We start from the raw sequence: 14,044 nt of genomic DNA, 5'->3' as shown, positions 1-14,044 counted from the left end.
CCTACAACTCAACAATAACAAACCAACCCAAATAAAAATGAACAAAGGACTTGAATAGACATTTTACAGAGAGGATACATAAAAAGCCAACAAACACATGAAAGAATGTTCACCATCAGTAATAACTAGAAGAAATGCAAATCAAAACGACAGTGAGATATTGCCTTATACTCATTAAGATGGATACTATATTTTTTTAAAGAAACAGACAAGATAACAAGTGTTAGTAAGGACCTAGAGAAATTAGAACGCTTGTACATTGTTGATAGGAATGGAAGTTGATATATCTGCCTTGGAAAACTATATGGTGGCTCTCCCAAAAAATCAAAATAGAATTCATCTGATCCAGCAATTCCACTGCTGGTATATGCCCAAAAGAATTGAAAACAGGCTGGGCGTGGTGGCTCACGCCTGTAATCCCAGCACTTTGGGAGGCTGAGGCAGGTGGATCACGAGGTCCAGAGATCAAGACCATCCTGGCCAACATGGTGAAACCCCGTCTCTACTAAAAAAATACAAAAATTAGCTGGGCATGGTGGCACGTGCCTGTAGTCCCAGCTACTCGGGAGGCTGAGGAGGCAGGAGAACTGCTTGAACCCGGGAGGCAGTTGCAGTGAGCTGAGGTTGTGCCACTGCACTCCAGCCTGGTGCCTGGCAACAGAGCAAGACTGTCTCAAAAAAAAAAGAATTGGAAACAGAGAATTGAAGAGATATTTGTACGCCCATGTTTATAGCAGCATTCTTCACAGTAGCCTGAGTGTGGAAGCTACCCAAGTGCCCATTGATTGATGAACAGATAAATAAAATGTAGTCTATACATAGTTATTAAAAAGGAAGAAAATTCTGACACATGCTACCACATGAATTAACTTCGAAGACATTATGTTAAGTGAAATAAACCAGTCATAAAAGGACAAATATAATTCCATTTCTATGAGAAAGCTAGAATGTCAAATTCATAGAGACAGAAAGAAGAATGGTGCTTGCCATGGGGTGGGGGAGGAGGCAGTGGGGAACACGATGGGTTGGATATGGTTGGTTTGTTCCCACCAAGCCTCATGTTGAAGTGTGATTCTGTGTGTGTTGGTCTTGGGAGGGGGAGCCTGGTGGGAGGTGTTCAGGTCATGGGAGGAACCTCCTAAGAATGATTTGATGCTGTACTTGTGCTAGCAAGTTCTAGGAATGGCTTTTTTCCATGGATGTGTTGTTATGAGTCTAGGATGCCTCTCAGGTTTTGTCCTTTTCACACTTACCCATTTCCCCTTTGACCTTCTCTGCCACCTGTGCAGCAGCAGTAAAGCCCTTGCCAGGAGACAAGGCCATGCCCTTGAGCTTCTCAGCCTGCAGAATATGACCTAAATAGACCTCCTTTCTTTATAAATTACCCAATCTCTGATATTCTTTTATAGTGACACACCGTGGACTAAACCAGGGAGTTATTGTTTAACAAGTAGACTTTCAGTTTGGGAAGATGTAAAAGTTCTGGAGAGGGATGGTGGTGACAGATGCACGAAATGTGAATGTTCTAAATGCTGCAGAACTTACAAATGATCGAAATGGCAAATCACTTACAATGATGACAACTGTACACGTTGTGCACCTTTTACCACAAGTTAAAAGTATCTAAGGAGGTGTCAATCTTAGAGTCATACAAGTGTAGGGTTGGCATTTAGTTCTTTGCCTGGGCCCTGCTGGTATCACTCTGCTCTCCCAAACTTGTCTAGATGTTCCTCGCAGATTGAGAATGAGGTGACTAGAACAAACAATAATTCTCATCGTTATTACTAATATTAGAATTCTTTAAATGTGCATTCCACGGATGTGCATCTTAAACATATCCTGACTTAAAGACAGGATACCTACAGTGCTTCTTCTATGCATGGCTACTTCTCATGGCGGGACAAAGAAGGTATACAGCATAGAAAATAAATACTTTCAAGTAGGTAGAGCTAGGAGTTTGGAGTCAGTGAGGAGATCTGAATATACTCCAAACAAGTTGCATTATTTAATTCACTTTGTTTACTTTACATATTTGAAATCAGGGCTTCTAGATTCCCATGCACGTTTATGTAAGATAGTCTACAAATAAGGACATCCCCCCAGAGGCTCGGAAAGTTTCTGTTTACTTTATGTTTGTTTCCTTCAGCATAAGGCTTGTAAAGGAAAATGCCCAAGGTAAACTAACGAGTTGTATACTTTCGTTAAAGAGAAAGTGCAAGGGAAGTTACAGGTGCGGTGCCTGACAGATACAGAGCATGAGGCGCGATGATGGTAATTTACCAAGGATACTCAGCAGAGAGGCATCCGTGAGCACACAGTCACTGTAAGTTGACATCACTTCTTTATGGCTTGCTTGAATATGAAAGAGAGAGAGGGGAAGGAAGAAGGAAGGAAAGGAAGGAAGGGAGGGAGGGAGATATGTTTGAGCTGGATGGTCCCAGTTGAAGGTCATATTTTAGGAAAATGTAAAAGTGGCTCTGGGAGGGAGTTCACCTGCACTCATTGCGGGGAGAAAGAATTGTTGATGCTGGAAATGGCAAGGTGGCTGGTCCTGGAACTCAGCTTCATCCACCCCTTGGCAGCTTTTGATGTATTCTCAGGGTAAGATGTGTATGTGTATTTGTAAATGGGGCATGAATTTAAAGGATTGTTCCTTCTGGGAACCTAGGAAACTTTGCTGAGGGATCTTACCCTAGTGAGCATAGTATAAGAGAAAGTAACTATCTCTCTTGCCTCATAGGAAGTACTTTGGGGAAGTGACTTGTACACACATGTGCCCCAGCGCTGGGTGATAGCTGCATATCCGTGCAGTGCTTGTACTGGGCACACAATACCTTATACACTAGCAGAGACACCTGCAGCATCAGCAGGTTTCCGGTCTACCAAGAGCAGTGTGATGATGCGCTCCAGGCCAGCTGGAGTGGTTGCTGTGCCTAGTATCATTGTTAATTCTACCAACACAGGGGGATGATGGAATTGACAGCATGGGCATCAGCACTGGCATGGTGTGCTAACCCTTAGCACAGTGCCATGTGGGGATGCTGGGCTCAGTGGGGATTATGGTGTTGCCATCTGTGTGGAAGAACAGTGCTCAGAATACTGTTGGGTTGTGCAGTGCACAACAGGGGCATGTGTGAGCACTCAGCAGGTTACTGAACTCCTGAGGGATGGAGGTCTTGGAAGACTGGACCAAAACCTCAAGGCAGAAGGGTGCTTGGGGATATCACTGGAACTGTGAAATAACCATTCATAAAAAATAAGACATTGTGATCAAACTGCATAGGTTAATATGCTGGCTAATTTTTATTTTTACATTAGTTTATATTTTATTTTGTTTCCCACCTCTTGTCACTCCAGCTCATTTGAAGCACTGTTGTCAAGATTGACATTTTGAAGCATAATTTGCTGGCCAAGTTACTAATACTACTCACCCTTTCTTCCACGCCATGCAAACAAACTAAAGCAACAACAAATGCTCGCATTGTGTATACTATGTCCAACCTCCTCTAGTCTGCCATCTGCGAGCCTCCACGAGCAAGTCATTCCAGGGATATTTCTCATCAGTCTCTTTCACAAACAGGTCCAGCAAAGAGAATTACTGACCGCAGCTCTCACGCGTTCCGCACTCTCCTGGGCTTGGGACTTCGCTCTTGCTCTTTACTTTCTCTCATTTTTTTTGTAGCTTCCATCCTGCCGGTCCTTCAGGGCTCAGATCCAATGCATGCCTTTCACAATGCCCTTCACACACTGCGCAGCTGGATGCAAACTCTATGGCTCCTTGTGTGTTTTTATGTTTTACCACTTTCCATTTCTGTTCTTATAATTTGTATGCATGGGTCATCTCCACTTACTAAGGATAAACCCCCTGCAGGCTGAAGCTTGGCCTTACGTAACATTGCTTTTCTGAGCTGACCCAACCATGTGTTACAGAAAATATTTATTCAATAAAAGAATGAATAAAAACCAGCAGAAGAAACATTTCTAATTTTTTTGCTCCTCACCACTGCCTCAGGAAGAACTAGGTGAGGTGTTTTGGGGTAAGACAGAAGGGAGGAAGGAGTGAGCCACCATATTTGAAGGTGACTAATGCTTTCCAAAGGAAATGAAAGATTTGCAGTCATTACTATTTTGCAAAGCTTTATTTTCCTACGAGGGGCCAGCCCTTCAATTTTGCAAGCTGAAAAATAACTAAAAGCAACCACCACATGTAAGGCGGTCCCCACGGTCTCAGGGACTATTTTTAGGTCATTGTAACATGGTTTCGGCGGTGAAATACTTCTCCAGCTCAGCTTCACTGCCGTTTTTCTGACTCATGTTTGTTTCTCACGCTCCCTCTGGCCTGAGCCCATGCTCTTTACCTCATTCATGCTATGCCATTTCCCCATTTGACCATCCAAACTGGCACATCTAACAGCGGACCCACAGCCACTTCCCTAAAACATCTCCATGGGTATCTGCAGTTGGTGGAATGTGATAGCCATCTGTGGCTGTGAGGACCCAGGGCCCCAGGAAATCACATAAAGATGGGAATGGCAGGCACCGAAGAATCTGAGCTCCTTTAACTGGTGTGTGGACAGAAACAGAGATGCTTCCATCCATAAGACAACATCAAACACCTTCCTGTAAGTGTGGATATTTAATTGGTTCTAGCAAAAATGGGGCTTCCTGGACCAAATACCAACTTAGTATTTCTCATGAAGGATGAAATCCCAAACCACCTCAGCTCCCCACTGGACCCTGGGGCCCACCCAGTCACATTCCTGCTGGTGACCGGCCCCCATCCCTTCTCTCCACTCCCTTCATTACCAGTATTTCAATGTCTAATCCAGGCACAGAGCTGGGAACAACACGTGAGATTTCAGAGTGCCGAGCTAGGTCAAGCTTTGTGCATACCCACCCATCCAGCATTTAGCTGAATGGTTTTGCACACACTGGGAGTTGAACAAATACCTGGCCATATAAACACAGTGGAAAGAGAACTGGATTTGGAAACAGAAGACCTGTTTCAGTTGGCTCAAGTTCCAGCTTTGTGTCTCTACCCCACCTCTGCCATATGACCATGGCATCTGCCCTACTGGAGATTTAGTTTTCCAATGCTAAGTGATCTCTAAGTCACCTCCCATTGCTCACACTCTCTGATTTTATTTGTGAGTTGATTGATGTTGTCATCAGTAGGCTAACATCAGCTCACCTGAATTACCAGCAATGCCACCAACTGGTCTCTCTGTCTTGTCCTTTTCAGTCTGATGTCCACACTTCAGCCAGAATCATCTTTCTAATCAGCTTTCTTACAGAAACCACATCATTTCGTTTCTCTGATGATAACACTTTTCTACAGAAAAGCACTTGGTTTAAAAGTCCAAACTCACTGATGGGGATTTACAACCTGGCTTTACCCAGTCCTCCAATGTAGCCATACCCTCAGCTCCTCCAGCCCTTTACAGATGCTGTTTTTTCTGCCTGAAGGTCTTTTCCACATCTCCTTTGACCTATTCTTACTCATTTCTTGGGCCTCAGCTTAGACAGCGCAAGCCAGTCCTGCACATCTCTTTGTGTGCCCACAGCATCCTGGGCTTATGCCTGTTACAGTCCTATCACCCTGTCTCCCACTGTCCGTGAATGCTCCTCTTTCCCCAGCAGCCTCTAAAGGCAGCAGCCTGAACATTGCTGTATCCTCCGTATTTTAGCACAGTACCTGGCGCTGATGAACCATTGAATGGGTAAGGGATGCACTTGTGCCTAGCTCCCATCTTGTTGCATTTCTTTCTCCAATCTCCTGATTACCTGCATCATGGGAGCACCTGCCCAGGTACTGACAAGCCAATCTCCTGGCTACTACTTTTCTCTCTCTCTCTCTCTCTCTCTCTCTCTCTCTCTCTTTATTTTACACAGAATCTCACTCTGTCGCCAGGCTGGAGTGCTGTGGTGCAATTTCTGCTCACTGCAAGCTCTGCTTCCCCAGTTCAAGCAATTCTCCTGCCTCAGCCACCCGAGTAGCTGGGATGGTGCACACCACCATGCCTGGCTAATTTTTGTATTTTTAGTAGAAATGGGGTTTCACCATGTTGGCCAGGATAGTTTCGATCTCTTGACCATGTGATCTGCCTGCCTTGGCCTCCCAAAGTGCTGGGATTACAGGCAGGAGCCACTGCACTTGGTCCTCCTTCTCATTTTTATAGCCACTGTAATTTTCCCCAATAATAGCAGTGGCCTTAGGTGCCCTTTATCTTCTTGGTCCCAAAAAGGAAAAGAACAACAAAGGTCAGATATGTGAACTGATAATCAACTTTCAAGTCCTTAGGTAGAAGACATTAGTAAGTCAAAGGTGATAACTTATATATCCGAACTACAAAATTTACCCTTGGCAATGAAAGGGTAAGTTAAAGTCCACCAAAAACAAAAACAAAAACAAAAAACCAGCATACAAATTCATGTGTACAATCAGCTAGCTTCTACTTTGCTTCTCTTCAACACGTGCAAGAACAACAACAACAAAAGCTTTATGTGTCTACACTTTTACCCCAGTCCAGGTCCCAGGTACTCTGTCTTTAGGGATATGTGTTAGGCCATGGTATGGCAAGCACGTGGCATATATCCTACCACTGCCCACTGTTATGCTCTTAAAAGTCAATGCCTAGGCCGGGCGTGGTGGCTCATGCCTGTAAGCCAAGCACTTTGGAGGCCAAGGCGGGCGGATCACCTGAGGTTGGGAGTTCAAGACCAACCCGACCAACATGGTGAAACCCCGTCTTTATAAAAAAAAAAAAAAAAAAGTCAATGCCTAATAAGCACGCAACTTTTTCTTGGTAGTGCCTCAGATTCCTTCTCAATAGAGTGCTCCAGACATCAACTATCAGTAGGTCCCAAGCTGAAGCCCTGTTCTCTGAAAGTTCCTTTGTTAAAATGTAAAGGCTCCGGAGGCTGAAGAACAATGCAGAGCACTGGAGTCTTGGGGTAGATTTATTGAGCAAGTGCTTTCTTCATGATGGGAAAAGAAAGATTTGGGTGCTCAGGGAAAGAAGGACATAGAAAGGTGGGAGGGGTAGATACCACAAAAGGGAAGGAAGGGCTAGGGAGGAAACAGAAAATGAGGTCTGGGCACCAAGTTTATTTGCTCTAAGATAGAGGCTGGTCGAGTCCACAAAAAAGGCGCTGCTAGAGCCCAAGTTCTTTGAAATACACACCCTCTCTTGGCTTCCATCCCTGACAGAGCACCGAACTTAACTAAACTTCCCCCATATAGGGACAGGAGGGTTGTCCAGACTGTCACACATGAATAGCTTATGTGAGTCTAGAGAAGGAATGCTGATGAGCTTCCAATCTGCAGGTCTTGTGTTCAGCACGCCTCTTTCTTTCAGCAGGAACAAAAGCATGGTGCTAGATGAGAAGGTTATAGAATGGAAGAAAAGTTTCTCAGTCACTGGGTGAAAGGCCAAGCACGTTCCTTTGATTACAGACTATCGGGCAGCGTTTCTGAGAATGAGTGTTGCCAGGTGGTTAAATGATGAAATTTAGGCCAGCTACCGAAATCATCTCCCATGCAATTGCCCAAATGCCTTCTAGGAGCTCTGATGCCAGCTGCTGATGCAAATAAGCCCGTCATGAAACAGGCAACAGAAGTGGACGAACCCAGCACGCTCTGCCTACTACATGCCTTTTTAGGTAGAATGTAGTTAGATGCCTCAGATTGCTCAGCCATTCAGACATGTTCATTGAAAATGGAACCAAGAAGCAACATTTTCTGGGAAAGCGAGGTGTGTGGCTTTGCAATGATTAATTCTTCCTGAGAGAGAGAGGGGGGAAGTTGTGCCTTGCTCTGTGTGGTGTGTGCACACCTGCATGTTTCTGTGCATGGAGGTTTCCATGGGCATTAAAATCAAACAATAAGAATCTTTCTTACCTGGAATTGTAAAGATGGTTAAATCCTTCTGAAACCAAGATAAAGAGATTCTGACAGAACAGTATACACTTCTGGAACTTCCCTCAGGGCCTCGAATGACAAGCCTAAGTTGACCTTCTCCACGCGATTCTTACCTGCTGACGTAAGCAATGCTGCCAGCAGCCAGCAAGGTGAGTCCTGTCTTCTTTGACGGATAGGAGTACGGCCTGAGGATGACTTCAGTCAATGTGATGGGCAATATGGAAGTGTGCTGGGGGAGAGAAGATGGCAAATCAGAATGGCAGGGTGTCCTGGCTGCCTAGAGTGCCCATGATTCTCTGTTCCCCTTTCAGTCTACCTCTTATCCACTGCTAGATGAACTTTTCCAGAACTTGGTTTAGGTCACGCTCCCTAGATACCCAAGGACGCACAGTGGCTCCTCTTGCCTACCAGATTAGTCCAGACTCCTCTGTCTGGCTACCAAAGCTCTTGCAGTGTGCCTCACCCTCTCTCTGGTCCTGCTTATTGCCCTCTGCCCCCCTCTCCCCCTTTTTTTTGAGGCAGGGGGAATGCAGTCTTCCTCTGTCACTCACCCATGCCGGAGTGCATTGGGGCAATCTCAGCTCACTGCAGCCTCTGCCTACCAGGTTCAAGCGAATCTCCTGCCTCAGCCTCCCAAGTAGCTGGGATTACAGTCAAGTGCCAGCACAGCCAGCTAATTTTTGTATTTTTAGTAGAGACGAGGTTTCAACATGTTGGCAAGGCTGGTCTTGAACTTCTGACCTTAAAGGATCTGCCCACCTCCACCTCCCAAAGTGCTGGGTTTACAGGTGTGAGCCACCATGCCTGGCCTTGCTACCCTCTCCTAAAACACACACACACACTCTTACACACACACACACACACACACACACACACACACTCACACATACATTCACATACAAACATGCACACTCACACACTCATGCATACATTTGCGCACACTCATGTACATGCACACACACATTCACACATTTGTGCATGCACACTCACACATACACAGGCATATTCTCACACACATTTGTGCCCACACATGCACATGCACACATACACACTCATGCATACTCTCATACACATTCACATATTTGTGCACACGTACACGCCCCCACGTGCACACACACCCCTCCTCCATTGGAACGAGGCTGTCTCCTTCACCCTCCATTGCGCTCAGCATGCTCTCTCACACTTCCAGCCTCCTGTCCCTGCTTCCTCTCCCTGTGTGGACTGTGCCTTCTCTCCCTGGGATTCAAATCCTCTATGTTCTTTGCAGCCAATGCAATCTTCCATGATGCTGTCTCTGAATTTTCCTGTTGCTAATTTCACTCAACTCGACTGCATTTATATCCTGTGCCATGTAGTCTAGCACTTATGGTGTATACTCATAAGCTCTGGGGGGGCCGGAGAACACATTCTACCCATCTCTGCATTTTCCTGTTGCATTTAGCAAGGTGTAACTGAGCTCAGTCCTGTGCCGAGGGTGGTAAGTGTGTGGGGCATGTGTGAGCCTACCTCTGAAACCCCTATGTCCTCCCCCTCCTTCCCTGCATCACCCCCTCCTTAAAACCATCTGCTTTCTTACACCCTCCAAACCCTTAAAAGCAGGTTTTTTTTTTTTTTTTTTAATGACATAAGAAAATAACTTTAGGGATCGTGGCGTTTTCAGATGCAAAGACTGCTGCAGCCTGCTCCCCTCTTGGTGTAGAAGCTGACCTGGGAAAGGTCACTGGAGTATGTGGGCAGTGTCTTTTCATTTACTGGTAACATTTATGAAGTCCTTCTGCAATCCTCTGAGCTTATTGGGAACATCTAGTAGTGTTAGTATTTTACGTTTTTTTATAGTCCCAGCTATCGTTCCTCCTTCACTCCTGCTCGTCAATTTCCTCAGCTCATGGCTGGCTCTTTCACCCACAGTCTCCACCTGCAAGCTCCCACCCCACCCTGTTCCTCAGCCCCAAGGCAGCTGTGCCAGCCCCTCAGTTAGGTCAGTCTCTGGAGCTTGGGAATGTCACTGCATTCCCATGCCCAGCAGTGCAGCTGGAACTCTGGGGGCCAGCTCTGGGCAGTCTTTGCTGTCACTCATACAAGTCTTGTGCTCAGGAGGCAGCCCCAGGCGGCAGGAGCTTCCTCGCACCCGAGCTGAGCTGGTGAGGGCAGTCAGAGATCACAGTGACCTGCAGATGACCAGAACCGGGTCAAGTTTTGGTGGGGCAGGGGCAGGGAGAGAAGGACCAAGCTGTAAGTACAGGGGAGCACCGGGTGAAGAGGACCTCTCAGAGTGCCCCGGTCAAGGCCACAGTGGGGTGGGCCCAGAGCACCTGGGCATCTCAAGGGCCCTGGGCACCCTGAATTTCAGCAACAATGCCCAGAGGAACAGCACTGCAGACAAACCATGGCTTTTACATAATTTGCTCCAGGATGATCCTGAACATACTGACTGGCTGGAGAGACAAATGGAACGACTCTCCTCCCCGTCACACCTTGCATCTTTCTTCAGCCTGACTCTAGGCTGCAGCTTCTGTGTCTCTCCCTCCAATAAAGGAACATGGCTTCTAAGGGTCTCTAATCTAACCCTGGGCTGGGGACCGAATCTCTCTGAACTTCAGCTTCCCCAATTATGAAATGGGGACAGTAAATAGTACATACCTCCAGGGCTGCTGCTATGGGGACTGAGGTGCGTGCATGTAATAAGCTTAGTCTTTGGCCTCACAGCACTTCGGTGAGCATTTGCTGGGGTTGCCACTATTATCAGTGTGACTGCTGTCCTTCATCTCACTGGTGGGCCCAGGTCGGGGTGCGGGCAAGGGTCTGAGATAGCCATGGCTTCAGGTGCTTAGATGGACTCTGACCTGTGGTCTGCAAGAGGCTGTGGCGTGCCAGCTGCTGGAGTATGGTTGACACTGGTCTCCCTCCCCAGCCCACAGCTGCAGCCTGCGTTCCCAGCCAAGGCCACCTCTGAGCCCTGTGGATGCTCAGTGACTGACAGGGATGCTCTCTTCAACCAGAGGCCACCCCAGCAGGCAGGAGACGGAGCTGTCTCTCAGCACAGCCACCTGCCTCTCTCTCCCAGCCTTCCATCTACTGCAGCCAGGACAATCCAACCTCTATTCAAAACCATTAACAGGCCCATTATACTGGCCATTGATCTGACGAATTTTATTAACCCTGCCCACAGTCAGCAGCTCCCGTCCTCTACATTAACGATCATTTGGAACAGAATTCCCATGGAATAATGCAGTGCATTTGCCTTAGGAGTAAATGGGTTCGCGGTGATTAATGCTTTTACAGCAAACAACTCGGGAATGCATGACTGGTCACCTCTTCCAGGAGCCTGCCCTTTGCAAGTGACATTCAATTGGATTTCCAAATGAATTCTCCCTGATGGCTTCTGGGAAATTTACTTCAGTGATGTCATTAGTGATGGGCCATATACCTCGACTTCGTCCTAACTAAAAGGTCTTTGCAAGAATCACATTTTCTGGTCGGGACTGTGGGTGGGAATGAGGAAAAGAACCTTCTGAACATTGAGCTGCTGTGAAGAGCCAAACATGATGCAATAAGCCTTCTGGCGTTTCAAACGTACGGGTATTTCACCTCACTTTGACATAAATCATATGACCTTTGTCAGACGGTACATATTTCCAAAAAGAGGAAGAACAAATTCAGTAAGAAAAAAATCAAATATGCTTTTTGCTTCCAAAAAATCTAATAATTAGGCTGGGATTGACACAAATTAGAATGCTGCCAAAAATTACTGGAAACACTGACTCATTCTGTATTTCAATTAACAGTTTCTCAGTTTCCCTTATAAACAGTGAAGCTGACAAAAATTAATTATCTCAGAGGGGGTAAAATATTTCCTTCCAAAGTAAACAAAACATCAGGGGCTGAAACAATAGCATGTGTAAACAGAGGGGATGTGGTGGAGCTATCTTCCCTTGTCGTTAAAGTCATCATTTTGGTAGATTTTGCTTTAAATGTCTCTTTCCAAATGGAACGGTTAAAGGGCAGTGTTATTCTTCTCCCATCCTCTTCTATTCAATTATACCTTCTCCCCCCATCCTCCATATAAAGCCGACTTTCATGCGAATATCTTGGAGTGAGAAGTACAAGCATGAAGTATTGATTTAAGTATTAGTGTAATAACACACTAGATTCTCTGCTTACAAAATAGCCTTGCAGATAAGTACTAAGATTTACCAACTCAAAAAAAAAAAAAAAAAGATTTACCAACTCATAGACAATTTTTACGAGATTGCATGAGTGATGACATGGAAAATGATAATGATTTGAGCACTTGTTTGTACTCACCTCATACAGGTAGATAAGTGGCTCCATTAAACAATTTCCCTGCATATGAGGCTAAACTTACAGTAGGAGGAAGTTTGCAGACCCTCAAGAAAGAGGCAAGCCTTAATCATGAGATCACATATGGAGCCGACAGGTCTTTATCACTGTCATGGTGGCTCCAGAGACTGAATCTATAAGCCTAGGCTGATCACACTCTTATTCTAAGGCTCTTAAGGGATCAAGAGCACTTAATTTTCTCCAGTGAAAAAAATTCAGAGAGCCTACATATTGTAAAATCAGATGATAACATTAAAAAAAATCTAATCTCTGCTTCTTTCCTCTATTTCATTTCCTTTCTGGACTATCTCTTGTGTTGAGATTGAGTTGACCAAGATAAATAAACTGACTTCTACCCTCTCAGATGGGTCATCAAGAGGCTTTCTCCTTCAGATGCTGTTTCTATATCACCTGCTGCATATTTGCCTTAATACTGTCTTCCTCTCCTCTATTCAGGCCGCACTCCAATCTGAGAATTTCTTCCTGATATTGGCTCTTCCCAAACTGAGGGCCTTTCCTCCAAGTCTCTATAATCATAGCTTTGTTTATGTTACTAACAGATAAATATTTTTAAGTGAAGTTTTAGTGCACGAACAAGATCTCATTTCTGGGTACGTTAAGGAGGATTTCTTTTGTTTACAATATATTAAATATACCGTTTTTAATTGAAAAAAATGGGAGCCTTCACAAAATCTCTTTGGGGAAAACACAGGACCAAAATATCAATTAAAACTTAAATGTAAATACAATAGACATAGAAATGGAGGCAAAACAAAGCTTACTCCATCATATCCAGCTTATTATTACACTGCTGGATCACAGTTCTTAAGCTTGAAAATTGCATGCAAGAAAGGCATGCAGTAATAGCTGTTTTGTAAATTCCAGTAAGGCAATCTCTGGTTTTGATAATATCATCCATTTACCAGCTAAAAACTTTTACCTTCCTCTTCACTAACTTCCTGTGCTACAATTTCTGCCTCTAATTCCCTACAGGTAGAGACAATGATGATGATCTGTGACGTTTTTAGGAATAGTTTGTATCTGAAAGCAGAGACCATCTGTATCCTCCATGTTCCTTACATCATTAAAGATACAGTTTTGTTCTAAGTAAATATGATCTCTAGAAACCTGGAAACGTGCACATAGACTATAGAGCTTATATCTCTAAGGTACTTTAAAAAAAAAACCCTTCCAATTATGATACCTGTAGGAATTTTTCAGTCTCAAAGACTAAAGGTTTTTTTTTTTTTTTTTCTTTTCTTTTTTTTTTTTTTTTGAGATGCAGGCTCACTCTGTCACCCAGGCTAGAGTGCAATGGCGTGATTTTGGCTCACCGCAACCTCCACCTCCTGGGTTGAAGCGATTCTCCCGCCTCAGCCTCCTGAGTAGCTGGGATTACAGGCGAGTGCCACCCCGCCTAGCTAATTTTTTTTTGTATTTTTAGTAGAGACGGGGTTTCACCATCTTAGCCAGGCTGGTCTGGAACCCCTGACCTCGTGATCCACCCGCCTCGGACTCCCAAAGTGCTGGGATTACAGGCGTGAGCCACCGCACCTGGCAAGACTAAACTTTTTAAAGAGAATTGGGTTTGTAAAAATTCCCTTTTCTACTTTCTAGGAACTCAAGAGCACAGGCTAGACATCACTGTCATTAAAGAGTCAACATTAAAATGTGTGGACAGGAAGAAACTGGGGAGATAAACCACCCACAGAAAGAGCCATTGGCTTCTCTTTGATCTATACCGTCAACCTCAGTGGCCTAACACAGGTTCGCCAGCCTGCA

At 45.0% G+C, this 14,044-nt stretch overlaps 1 protein-coding gene across 1 annotated transcript in view; it reads right to left on the bottom strand.

The window, feature by feature from the left end:
• The window catches only part of ADTRP (androgen dependent TFPI regulating protein), a 65,893-nt gene that overhangs the window by 11,773 nt on the left and 40,076 nt on the right, over positions 1-14,044 (bottom strand). The window contains exon 4 of the mRNA XM_032249937.1: positions 8,035-8,150. Within this exon, the coding sequence (XP_032105828.1) occupies positions 8,035-8,150 (116 nt within the window). The remainder of the gene's footprint in view (positions 1-8,034; positions 8,151-14,044) is intronic.

Source organism: Sapajus apella, unplaced genomic scaffold (genome assembly GCF_009761245.1).
Source record: "Sapajus apella isolate SASKATOON/1434 unplaced genomic scaffold, GSC_monkey_1.0 scaffold70, whole genome shotgun sequence".
Classification (NCBI taxonomy): Eukaryota; Metazoa; Chordata; class Mammalia; order Primates; family Cebidae; genus Sapajus; species Sapajus apella.
Note: the sequence above shows the minus strand (reverse complement) of the source record. Positions and strands in the feature narration are given on the sequence as shown.